Raw genomic sequence first — 13454 nt, 5'->3', positions numbered from 1 at the left:
ACTGGTCCTCAAACTCATTCAGGATTCTGGCTATTTCTGCACCAGCTACCATCCACCGGCGAAGAGCCCCTTCATTCTCAGTAATTCCAATGACTCCACCATCACCTTTCACATAAGCGTTCTGCTGTTCGTGTATCTGATCGTGTGCCATAGCAGAGAACTTGTGTGATGACTTCTGAGTGACAAAGTTCCCCTTGACAAATTCACGATGGATATCCATGGAATCGTTTGAAAGTTCCTGAAGGTCTGTTACATGCACTGTCAACCATCTGGCGTAATGGTAATGGTCCATGGCAAACATCCACGGAATGATCGCCGTGAGAGTCTCCACATAGAGCGTGTAGTTGGCTTCCCGTTGTGATCTTATGAATGCCAAGAGAAGACACTCCAACTGCAGGACTTTATTCCAGTAGCAAAACTGGGGGTACTTTGTAGCCATCTTCTTGCTCCAAAGATCAAATGATTGTAAATCTTCAGTTTCACATGTTTTCCGGTAGTCATCGTATGCCTTTCGCTGCAGAGCGTACAACGCCGCTACTGTGACTTGGTGTGCCCATTGTGACCTCGATATTTGCGAACCTTTGTGAAGACTATCTGCTCTTCCCTCTGTTGTTACACCAGCACTGGTCATTACACTTGCCCAGCCACTCCCCTCCAGGAAGCTGCCGATCGCTTTCAACAAGGCCATCTCTACATGAAGTCCTCCCATCATCACAACAAACTTGTCTTCACCATATATACCTGGCCAAGTCCATTGAATCTTCTTTGCAATTGCATAGAGTGGTTGATCAACGGTCAGAACTGGAACTTGTCCGGGGTTTACTAGTTCTGTCGCCTGCTTGATTAAATTCATTCCATGCTTCACCATTGCCAATGTGTGAGCACTCTCGCGGAACAGAGGTAGCAGTCCTGTAATTGCAGGAGGCCGAGGAACTTCAACCTGCAGATTTGCCATGTATGCTGACCAGGAGATATTATCTTCACTCTCAAGACCTTCCTTCTCCTGCAGATTTTGTACAAACAAAAGCCACTGACTTTCTTTGTCCTGTATTCCGGAGGACACACTTGGAGTGGATGGACCTTTTGGTTTTCTTGGAATGGGATTATTAGTTGGAAATGTTTCAGGAGGCACATCACTGTAAGATGCAGGAAGGGCGGCTATGGTTTTGGAGCGCTGTTTGTTCTCATTCTCAGTGACATTCTCATGATTTCGAATGCTGCCACTTTTGTCATGTGAAACATGTTGTGTCAGTGATAACGCGGTTCCATGAAATGAACTTTGTGCTGATGCTGATGATGGGTTGTGATCTGTGTTGTCTAGGTTGCCTGTTGTGAATATTCCACTTCGCAATTTTGTTGGACACACAACGCCGTCATGTTTGTATATTTCTATGACTCTGTTGGCCTCATCTGTGGATACCTCCAGTATGCGATCATAGGAAACACACAAACCATGTTGAAAAAGAACGTCAACGAGATCCCGTTTCCTTGTTTTGCTATGAATGAGAAGACCCAGGTAAAGTGGCAGTGATGTTTCACGTTTCAAATTGTGACGTACTGCTGTAGTTTCCAACCTTCCTCATTTCATAGTGTTGAATGTTACAAGTTGAGTTAAGGATTGCACAGAGACGCCTCCCTTGTTGTTTGCGTTTTGTTTTTGTATGTTTGTACCAGCAAGAATCATTTCCATCAACGCTGCCAATGATGGTGGTGAGTTGTTATATGATTCGTTAACTAGGGATCCATTGAATTGGTATTGCTTTTGCAAAATATCTTTGCGCACAATCTGGGCAGCTCTCATGAGAATGACCGCGTCGTTGTCAGAGCTTTGTCTACAAGCATGCAATAAAGCTTCACCAATGTCCTCTTTGAATGACAGTGCCACTTCATGGTTGCTCTTATGTGCCTCAAGTTGCGGAAGGTGTCTGAGAAGCTTGTCCTTAAGGTGAGTTGAATTAATCCTCTTTGAGATATCACCTCCCAGTTGTGCCAGACGTTCTGTATAAAGCTTTGTGAGATCGGCTAACTTGAAAGTGTAACTGTCATCTGTACACTTCATTTCTTCCAAATAGGCTATCAATTCGGCCAAAGCTACTGATTCTGGTGGCATATTTTCACTTGAACTGGCTTCCTCATTCTTTCTTACAAATGATCTGTATCGAGTGTGGAGAACAGTCATGCACTTCTTGTGATAAACAGCATCTGATGCCGTCATATCACCTACAGACAATCTAGCCAGGAGTTTTGTATCCCTCAATTCTGTTGCCATCAATCGAACATTGGAATCTACATTTTTTGTTGCCGCTCTGTGGACTATTTCTTCATTACTGATAATGCTATCACAAAAGAAACATGTGCTAGCAGTACTCTGTTCAACGGATGGAGATTTGAAACTTGTTCTGAGTCTTTTCTTAACAGGCGAGTAAGTTTCTTCACCAAGTTTAAGGTCTGAACTTTGCTTTCTTTCCCTTGATTCAGCCCTGGCCACACGAGAGCTGCTGCACTGCACATAACAGTTTTTGTGCCATTTGGCAGCATGCGCAGCTAGGGTTTCTGCAATACCGCAACCATCATCTAGTCGGGAAATGTTTATCCCGCAAGGCAAGGCACCTAAATCATTCAATGCCTTGAGATTTTGAGCAAGATTCTCGTAGACGTCTAGACACGACTGATTGCTGCCCTTACGTGCATCTCTTAGTGGTTCATTTTCAGAACGTTTCTGGCAAAGAGCGCAAATGTTCCAGTCTGTTGGCATTGGAATTGTTGACGATGTTTTCTTTGATTTCGACATTGGATCTGAAAGAGAAAAAACATTAAAAAAAAAAATTATTGGAATGTCATGTGAATGTTCAGTTCCGGCAGAAAGTGTTAAATTTCACATACAGGGGTATTTTGGGGCGCTGAATTTCCCAAATTTCTACTGCCTTCGACAAAATTACAAACCCATCAGTAGATTTGAGATGCAACAATTTTCAAGTTATCATAATAATGCTCAAATGATTTAACATTATGACATTACCGTACACTGTGCTATTAAAGCAATGAAAACATCGATGTTTGTCTTGGCGGCCATATTGGAATTTAAAATGGCGGCCATACCGTTTGTCAGACATTTCAAATTATTGCATTATTGAACTCAGCATGTCAACATACCCTTGTGTACCAAATTTCAGCGCCACAGGTCATTTAGAACCCAAGATAGGGAATTTCAACATTTCGTCTTGGCGGCCATATTGGAATTCAAGATGGCGGCCGGTCCATTGGTTAGATCTCTTGGATCCGCCAATTTTTGAAATCAGCGCCCCAAAATACCCCTGTATGCGAAATTTCACACTTTCTGCCGGAAATGAACATCTTTTTCACATATCTGCCCCACTACAAAGCTTTCAGAATCATTGGAATCTCCCGCGATGAAGCTGATTCTGAGGGTCTTTCACCGCAGGCAGGTTGGTGGTCTTTCTGTCTTTTACCGACTCCTCTCCGGCCTTGCTCCCCCAGCTTTGTCTGTGCTCTGTCCCCCAAATATTCCTTCAGGTCGCACAAGATCTGCCAGCAACCCTCTTATGGTTAAACTGCCAAAATCAACTCTCTGCTCACCTTCACTCTTTCATTCCACTTTTCTCCCGCCTCTGGAACAAACTCCCTCACCCTCTTCAATCCCACTCCTCCCTCCAGGTCTTTAAAACAGCTGTTCACCACCATCTCTTAACTTCCCCCATCCAAAACCTTGATCTTTTCTACCCCCGTTAATTCACCCCAGATCCACTTTTTGAAATACCAACTTCTTTCCTGAAATTCCTAGCAGTGTCCTTGTGTTTTATACCTCTCCCATCCTCCCCACCCCCTTCCCATGCCTCCCCCCCCCAAGCCCTCTCCCTCCCACAGATCTCTCGATGTCCCTGTTCTCTACTGTTGTACTTGTGTGCTTCCCTCTCTCTCTCCCCATCTTGTCTCGCTCTCCCTTTATTATGTTTTATGTGTCTGTTTTTTTTTTTTGATTAATGTTAGTTCTTACACGAGCCTGGATCTTGTATACCAAAAAAAAAAAGTACCTGCAGGGAGTCCTTTTGTTTTTTTTGTCCTGTGAGTATATGTTGTTTTTGTTTTTTTTCCAAAGTCAAAAACACAATTTGTATTATCTCGAGTTTAAGTTTCAGCACGATCCGAGAGGTCCAATGGACTTTTCCAGGGAAGATGCTCCCTTGTCCTGATGGTCTGGTCCAGAAGACCTCGTTGTGACTCGTGATCCAATCGCAAGATAACTGATAGGTCATATCTGGATTCGGACCTGAACCAAAATGGAATCTTCTTGTTCTTGTCATCTAAGCAACTCATCCACCTAGTTTTGTCATAAGTCCTCCACATCTTTTTGAAATATCCTCACGAATAGTAGGCGACCTATCACTGGCATCCTAAACAAATTACTAATCCCAGCCCGAACCAGCAGAGGGCACTGCATCAGCGTCACAGTCACTGAGTCACGTCCTCAGCCAATGATGCGACCCAGCCAGCAGCCTTGTGGTGCATCCAAACGAAGAAGAAGCTGTCCATGCTATAACTATATGACAGAAATTTGACAATGCAGTAACCAAAAATCTTGGGAATGATGATGGCGTCCATGGATCAGTCTACATTAAATGTACAGGAATAAATTGAGAAAGAGTAAGAGAAGTTATAATGCTAGAATAAAGGAGGGTATATGGGGTGTGTAAGAGAGAGGAGGTAATAGTTTGTAAGATCAAATATTCCGTCCATATTTGTTTTCTTAAAATATGTCCCTTTGTTGAAACCTCATCTGTGATCTGATCACTGATCAGTCCTTTTCTCATCCCCTATTGGGCACTTTACTAACCTTTCTCTGTTATTATTTAGGATTGACTACCTTTTAAAGTAAAAGCTTTCCTGGTCTACAACCGCAACAGCAGCCCCATGAAATCCCACGAATGGACTCCCTCCAATCCAGCGATCATGGCGGTGTATTCAATGGCTGCAGCTCGTATACAGTACTCGATGATTGTTGTTGTTGTTTAATTTTTTTTTATTCCAATGAGGTTCCTTTTTCCTTTATTCTGATAAAATGTATTTGTCTTGCTTTATCGATGAAAAGGAAAATAATTGTAATCATGGAATGGTGTGTCAGTGCAGATTGCACAGATATGATTGGTTATTCGCAGAGAGTTATATTATAGATGGTCTATAATAGAACTCTATCTCTATGGTTATTCGTTCAAAGAACTGTTCCGCTATGGCGATGAATAATAGCCACAAAGGAAAAGCCGGATATAGATTTACAGTTGCGTTTGTTTTGTTGTTTCGTTTTTCTTGGTATTCATTGCATCTTCGACGATAAGCATCTTGACCATGGGTGTGTTCCATTATCAAGCAGTTTGGTATCGCTGCCCAAGCCAGCCGTTCCTTATTAACGGTTTCGAATGGAGTGCTTGTTTGGGTGCTTAAGCCGCTTGGCGAGCTGCTTGGTAATAGAACACACACGCTGTTTAATCTTTTTTATATATTTCAAATAAGCCGACTCATATATTTCAAGTATTTTTTACCAATAATCTTGAGCATAGAATTTTGTTTGGGCCTGCCTAAAGGATTATTATTTTTATTTGAATTTCGGATTGTCGATCGCTTTCCTCCATCTTGGTACTCCCGAAGAGGTGTGGTTGGGGTTGTCGTTTTGTCGCTGGTGGGTGCCGCGACGTCATGGCGGCGCATAGCAAAAGCTTACCGCTCGACTGCGATGAGATCGGCCACACGTGGAGTACCTCGTGTATCACTTCGTTCGCTGACGTCACTCTGGCAGCGCTGGATGAGTCCTTTCGCATCTACACGCCGCTCTACCTCGTACGTGCCGCCAGCGATTGACTTGCCCTTGTGGTGCTTTAAACTACATATTTCCAGCAATTCCCGTAGATGCTTTGATGTTTCAGTGTGAACTAAGTTTCTTAAAGTTTGAGGTTGGGTCGGAGCATCAGTTTGACAGTGGTCCATGAGTTTTTCATTTCTGTATATTTCCACTGGGGGAGTAACAAATGATGATGGAAAAGGTTTTCTTTTGGGTGTGGGAGATTTCAAAGCCTTGCCCATCAAACATGCAATTGATTTGCACTGGCATGTTTGAAACTTTCGAACAAGTTTGCTCTTGTTTTCTCTGATGAATGGTTAACGCTCGAAATGCCAGCTGCTATTCATTTCCTACACCGATAATCATACTCTACTCTCATTCACAAACTTTCGAGATGACACATTAATGCAAGTGTGTGTGTGTGTGTGTGTGTGTGTGTGTGTGTGTGTGTGTGTGTGTGTGTGTGTGTGTCTGTGTTTGTCTGTCTCTTCAGTGGCTTCAGTGTCTCCAGTGTCTCGCTTCAGCTCGTCGGTGAACCTTTAACCTGCCGTTGTGAGCTGGAAATCTGTAGGCCTAATTCAAATAATCTGTTAAACATAATTTTAAGGATTTGAAGGAAAGAGTGGCAATTTCAAAATGGTTAATCTTAATTGTTGTGTTCCTGGATGCCAAATCGGATTCACGAAAATGTAGGAAATACGATAAATATCCGTGGATGAGAGGTGTTGTAGGAGTTGCGGATGACGAGAGGACGAGACACTTCTCAGCTTGTTCAAAACTCCTTTATTCCAACAGAACTAACTCGCGACCGGAACTCATGCATCTTTTATAACACACCAAAAACTTCAGGGGGCGTGGCTCCAACAACTGAGCGCACGCCACGCCCATACCATCAATATCCCCACTGGTCCCGTGCCTGTGGATTATGTCCCAATGGGGTAACCCCCACATGCGCCCCCCCAGAATTCACTTGCACGGGCAATGTCAGTTTTTGGGGGGCCTTAACCACCCGGCCGAAATGACTGATGACCCGAGCAGGGACTGTTAGCGGCTTGGCGGTGGGCGGGCCAACCGGGGACGGTCCCGTCGTGGGGGTTGAGCCAACCAAGGGGGCTGGTCTACGTCCAAGTGAGCCGGCTTGAGGCGGTCCACCGAAAGGTGGTCCGGTTTGCCACCGATGTCGACCACGAAGGACTTGTACCCGGCCTCCAGAACGCGGAAAGGCCCATCGTAAGGCGGCCGAAGCGGCCCCGGTGTGCGTCATGGTGAACAAAGATGGACTCCGCTGTATGTAGATCCGGCAGGACGTGGGCCTGAGGCAAACCATGTTGAGATGTGGGCACTGGTGCAAACATCTTGGCATTCTCCCGGAGAACCGACCGCTGACGGGCAGCGGACCAGGGGCTTGTGGCGTCAGGCATGAACTCCCCGGGAACCCGCAGCGGCTGGCCATAGACAAGCTCTGCGGATGAGGATTGGAGGTCTTCCTTAGGGGCTGTCCTGAGGCCCAACATGACCCACGGGAGTCTGTCGGCCCAACTGTCATCCCGGAGGCTGGCCCTGAGAGCAGCTTTCATAGAGCGAAGGAACCTCTCACACAATCCATTAGCCTGGGGATGATATGCAGTGGTGCGATGGAGCTTTACCCCCAACCCCTGGGCGACAGCACCCCAGAGCTCTGAAGTGAACTGGGGCCCCCTGTCCGAAGAGATGTCCGAGGGGGCGCCAAAACGGGCAACCCAAGTGCCGATGAACGCCCGGGCCACATCGGCGGACGTTGTAGATGTGAGCGGGACGGCCTCTGGCCACCTGGTGGTCCTATCGACCATCGTGAGGAGGTGTGTGAATCCCCGCGAGGGGGGGTGAGGGGCCCTACCAGGTCCACGTTAACATGGTCAAACCGTCGCTCGGGCACTGTGAATGGTGCCAATGGGGCCTGAGTATGGCGATGCACCGTCGAGCGTTGGCACTCGACGCAGGTGTTGGCCCAGTCGCGCACATCCTTCCTTAGCCCGTGCCAAACGAACTTCGCCGCCACCAACTATTGCGACGCCTTCCTGCCAGGGTGAAAAAGACCGTGGACGGCATCGAACACCAGCCGTCTCCAGCTGGTGGGTACGACGGGGCGAGGCTGTCCCAAAGATACGTCGCACAGTAGCATGGTGCCCGTGTCCTTGAACAGCACATCAGACAGTCAAAGCCCCGTGACCGCCGCCCTGCAGGCCTGGACATCCGGGTCGGAGATCTAATCGGCCGCCATGCGGGTGTAGTCGATGCCAAGGTGAACCGCGCCAGCTATGGACCGGGGGAGACAATCGGTGACCGTATTATCCTTCCCAGCCTCCACTTCAGACGGCAGTGGGACGGCCCCCTTCCTCGTGATGCGTTTTTTTTTTTTTTTTTTTTTTTTTTTTGTATACAACATCGAGGCTCGTGAAAGAGCGAACATTAATCAAACACAAAGACAAACCGACACAAAACATATAACATCGGGAGCGGTAGACAAGATGGGGAGAGAGGGGGAAGGACACAAACACAACATTTGAGAGCAGCGACCGAGAGACATCTCGCCTACTACTACTACGCCTACGCCTACATCACTCTTGCCGAGAAAGTCAATTGAAGCCACCCCGAACAAGCACTTGGCCGGGTTAATGATCAAGCTGTGCTGACTGAGGCGTTCAAAGAGCGCTCGGAGGTGAAGCATGTGCTCCGTCCTGGAAGCGCTGGCGATGAGGATATCGTCCAGGTAAAAAAAAAAAAAAACACCTTTAGAGGCCATTTTTCATTCCAGGAGGAGATTCGTCCAGGTAGATGAACAGAAATGGCAAATCCCGCAACATGCTGTCCATCAGGCGCTGGAAAGCCTGGGCCGCGTTCTTGAGCCCAAAAGGCATACGGAGGAATTCGAAAAGCCCGAACGGTGTAATCACCGCGGTCTTTGGAACGTCCTGCGGCCGGACGGGGACCTGGTGGTAACCACGAACGAGGTCCACTTTAGAAAAAAAAAAAACTTCACCAGCCAAGCGGGCGGAAAAATCCTGGATGTGCGGGATTGGGTAGCGGTCAGGGGTAGTGGCGTCGTTAAGGCGGCGATAATTCCCGCACTGGCGCCACCCGCCACCCGGCTTCGGCGCAATGTGGAGAGGCGAGGCCCACGGGCTGGCGGACCGTCGCACGATGCCAAGACGCTCCAACATGTCGAACTCCGCCTTTGCGATAGCAAGTTTCGCCGGGTCGAGGCGTCGAGCCCGGGCGTAGACTGGCGGGTCGGTGGTCGGAATGTGATGCTCCACCGCGTGCTTTACGGCAACGGCTGAAAAGGTGGGCCGTGTAAGGGCCGGGAACTCAGTGAGGAGGCGGGCGAACTCATCAGAGGTCGAGAGCGTGCACGCAAGCCTCGTCGAAGCGGACCCGCTTAGTGAGCATGGAAGAGAACTGAATGTCTCCGCATTAATGAGCTGCAAATTTTTAACACCCACCAATAGGCCGTTGGCGCAGAGGAAATCAGCACACAGCAAGGGGGTGGACACCCTCGCCGTGACAAAATCCCATGTAAACCGCTGCCCGCCCAAGCACAGTGCCACGGTCCGTTTGCCAAAAGTCTGAATAGCACTGCCGTTGGCGGCTTCCAGGGCGGGGCCGTGACTCCCGGCCTCCCGGTCCAAAGCCGACGCAGGTAGAACGCTCACCTGGGCCCCTGTGTCGCAGAGGAAACGACGTCCGGAGTTGGTGTCCGGAATGAACAACAAACGGCCCGAACGGTCGACGCTCATGGCAGTTAACGAGCGCCGGCCACCCCGTTTCCCGACTCGCTGAAGCTGCAGGGTGGCCGGCATGCTTTGGCCTTGGGCCCAAACCTTGCATGGTAAAATCACAAGCCTGGGGCCTTCCGCCGCTGGCCGTAATGGCGGCTGCGACGGTGTCCGCCAGCGGTGTGGGCTCGACGGGGCTGGGGTCCCATGCAGCTGCACTACATTGCTGTCTTGTCTGCGGACTTGTCTTGTCTGCGGAGAAAAACTTGTCTGCTTCCCTGGCCAGGGTGCGGAAATCCTTAACAGACGAGTTGGCCAGGGCTGTCTGTACCTGACCTGGCAGCTGTTGCAGGAACAGTTCTTTGAAGAGGAAACATGGTCGGTGGCTGCCCAGGAGAGACAACATGTGGTCCATAAGCTCCGACGGCTTGGAGTCACCCATCCCGGGTAGAGAAAGTAGTTCGCGGGCGCGCTCGGCCTCCGTGAGCTCGAAGGTTACGAGCAGCAGCGCCTTTAGCATCTCGTACTTGCGGCCCTTCGGAGGATCCTGGAGAAGGCTCACCACTCTGGTCGCAGTGGAGCCGATGAGCGCAGACACGACATAATAATACTTCGTGTTGCCGGCAGAAATGTTCCGAATGGCGAACTGGGCCTCAGCTTGTGCGAACGAAACGACAGCTTGTCGTTCCCAAAACTCCGGCAGTTTAATCTAAACTGCGCTTGTCGCCATGTTCGTTTGAAGCTCCGAAAACGTTCGAGAGCAAGACGGGGTCACCAATGTAGGAGTTGCGGATAACGAGAGGATGAGACACTTCTCAGCTTGTTCAAAGCTCCTTTATTCCAACAGAATTAACTCGCGACCGGAACTCATGCATCTTTTATAACACACCAAAAACTTAAGGGGGCGTGGCTCCAACAACCGAGCGCACGCCACGCCCATACCATCAATATCCCCACTGGTCCCATGCCTGTGGATTATGTCCCAATGGGGTTACCCCACAGTGTCAAGTTCTTACCATTTCCTGTTAATACAATTGGTGGCAGTGGATATAAAGCACACATACATGTGGACGCACATTCACACACATACACACATATGTCTCATCCCCTCCTGTCCCATCTAAGAATGTGTGAAATTTATGAAGTTGTGAGAAAAAGATGAAATGTAACAATTCTGAAAAGGAATTTATGAAGATCAAAAAAGAACACAATAAGGAGGCAGAATGGATCCGAAACCTGGGATAGAAGGAGCAACATCTCGAGGAAATGCCCTAAGTAACTAGATGGTATTCATCGAATACTGTTATGTCGGTTGGGGAAGGGCATATATTGATTTAGGTAGATCTGCATAGGTAGGTGCTTCGTCTGTCGTGCTAGGGAATCTAGGTGTACCGTAATAAGTTCTGTTAGCCGAATGTCGGATTAAGTGTGTACCTGTGATCATACGAGGATGATCGGGTGATAGGTAGAATAGGGATTAGGCTAACTCACCGGTATGTCAAACCTCTGTGATCATTCCGGTGTCCCTTATGGCAACACATCACAAACAGTAGATAGATCCATTCGTGCACACATTAATTAAATCCCCCCTTACAATTACTGACGATAAAACTGACCGGAAGAGCAGACAGGAAGCAGCCACACACTACGGCGCCATGGTAAGCAGACATCGCACAGGCGGGTCGAGAGCCACGAGAGCTCGTGATTGACAGGAGGGGTAGGGGTGAGCAACACCAAGAGCACCGATTGGAGAGTAAAGAAGGACTTGTGATTGGCCACCGACCAATGGCATGGGAGCAGGGTGCCAAGCGCTCGGCCAATGGGAGGAGACGGATGAGATCAGAAGATTCGGGAAGGCTAGAAGCGACGCACTGGTTGGAGGAGGAAGTGCCAGTGATGTCAGAGGACATCTGATAAAAGAGAGCGGAGACCGATATTTTCGCTTTTCGCCTCTGCCTCTCTTCCCTTGGCCCTCTTGCTCTGGACTGTCCATTTTGCGTTGGCTCTTCTCGTTTTGGCTTTCGTTCCTGCTTGGACCTCCTCCCTGTTCGCCTTCTCGTTCCCATGTGGACCTTTACCTGTGGAGCGCCGACGATCTCCGCCCTGGTTATTCATCATGCGGGGACGCGGGGCTTGCCGCGCACCGGCGGACGTGGGCTCGGAAGCGCGCGAGCGAGAGGTGTCATCGAGTCCTGTTCGCGCCGACGGCCAAGCGGTTTCCGAGGATCGGAGCCGTGCCGGACTGCACGCTTGGAGCCTGAACGATTCCTGACGACCACATCCAGACAGATAAGCACAAACGTGAACACAACGGTTCCTTTGATTCATCCTTCCATTGTGTGTATTTGAAGTCTGTGAGTGGGATCCTAACCTAGGGGGTTTAGTGATTACCGGCGCGTTATTTTCCTGTCCCGACACCATATTAAACCTGTGATCATATTATTTTCCCAACCAACTTTAATTCCGTTTTCGTTTGTGAGTTCTTTTCAAAGGGTGAAGACGTCGTCGGACCATCAGGTAAGCCGCGGCATTCTCCCCCAACCCCCCTGCTCGTGTATGATCCGCCGTTGAATTGGAAACGCCTCGTTAAGCTCGATTCCATCTGTGGATGCTCTGTCTTAATAGAGTCGTCCACAGGACAATACTAACCTGTGCAGTCAACTTGGTGCGAGTGATCTCTTTTGTTTTTGAAGGGTTTTTGTTTCTTTGATCCAATATAGCTGCCAGACCACGTGACATACATTTATATTCTCTAATATAAATGTTGCGTAGATCACGCTCAATAAATTTCAAAATGATCTAAGCGTTGTCCCTGTCAATTTATGGCATCATAATGAAGACACCAATGCATCATCATTAACCTATCTTATTCCCCATGGTAAGTACTTGACAATGAGCCATGTTTCAATTTTTTCCATGGAGTGGGATTGGAGATATAGAAGGGGCAAAGTTTTTCGGTTTTTGCAAGATGGCGCCTTTACCGCTGAACTATGACATCATAATTATCATTAAAATATTCTGCAGGAGGAGGCGCAACTGTGGTGAAAATTTCGTGTCAATCGGTCCAAGAATTGCAGAGAAAAAAATTCATACTGATGGAATCAAGCGTTGTACTTGCCAAATTATGACGTCATTATTACGGTACTGATGACATCATTAACATATCTTTTTCCCCATGGGGAGTGCTTGACAATGAGCCATATTTCAATTTTTTTCCATTAAGTGGTTTGGGAGATATGGAGGTGTAACGTTTCTCCAAGATGGCGTCCGTACCATGTGACCTATGACGTCATAATTATCAGCAAAAAAAAAATCTACAGGCAGATGCGCTCCTACGGTAAAATTTCATGTCAATCGGACCAACGGTTGCCAAGAAAATGAATTTTTTTAATGCAGACACCACACACACAGCACATGGCTCACGTACGTACGTAACTGAATGCTTAACCCTGCTCTTTGCTTTGCGAGTGCAGGGTAATAATTATGCAGAAAGATGACAACAACTTGTAAAGATGGCAAACTTCAAAATCCCTGGCCCAGATGGGATTCCAAACTTCTGGCTAAAGTAAAATAAGAATTGTAATCATGGAATTTGATGCCCTCCATGTTCACGACACTCGAGCATTCAATGAACTTATTCAAGGAGATTATGAAATGGATGAATGGCTTACAGAAGGCAGCACCTTCCTTGTCCCAAAATCTGAAGAGACCCAACTACCCCAAAAAATACCGACCAATGAACCGACCAATGAAATCATAACATGAAATAACAGGAGTGAAGATACGATGCAGGACCTTTCAGGGAGACAGTCTTTCTCATCTCCTGTCTACCAACAACATACAAACTT

At 47.9% G+C, this 13454-nt stretch overlaps 1 protein-coding gene across 5 annotated transcripts in view; it reads left to right on the top strand.

The window, feature by feature from the left end:
- The first annotated feature begins 5621 nt into the window (after positions 1 to 5621).
- TMEM135 (transmembrane protein 135) overlaps positions 5622 to 13454 on the top strand; it is a 48009-nt gene continuing 40176 nt past the window's right edge. For 4 of the 5 annotated variants that reach the window (XM_068135775.2, XM_068135776.2, XM_068135774.2 and 1 more), the window contains exon 1: positions 5657 to 5850. In XM_068135775.2, coding sequence (XP_067991876.2) covers positions 5747 to 5850 — 104 coding nt within the window. In that variant the 5' untranslated portion in view covers positions 5657 to 5746. Of the gene's footprint in view, positions 5851 to 13454 lie in introns of all 5 variants that reach the window. The other variant, XM_068135772.2, reaches the window with a different exon arrangement.

Source organism: Myxine glutinosa, chromosome 14 (genome assembly GCF_964187855.1).
Source record: "Myxine glutinosa chromosome 14, kmMyxGlut1.1, whole genome shotgun sequence".
Taxonomy (NCBI): domain Eukaryota; kingdom Metazoa; phylum Chordata; class Myxini; order Myxiniformes; family Myxinidae; genus Myxine; species Myxine glutinosa.
This window is presented reverse-complemented; position numbering and strand designations above follow the sequence as displayed.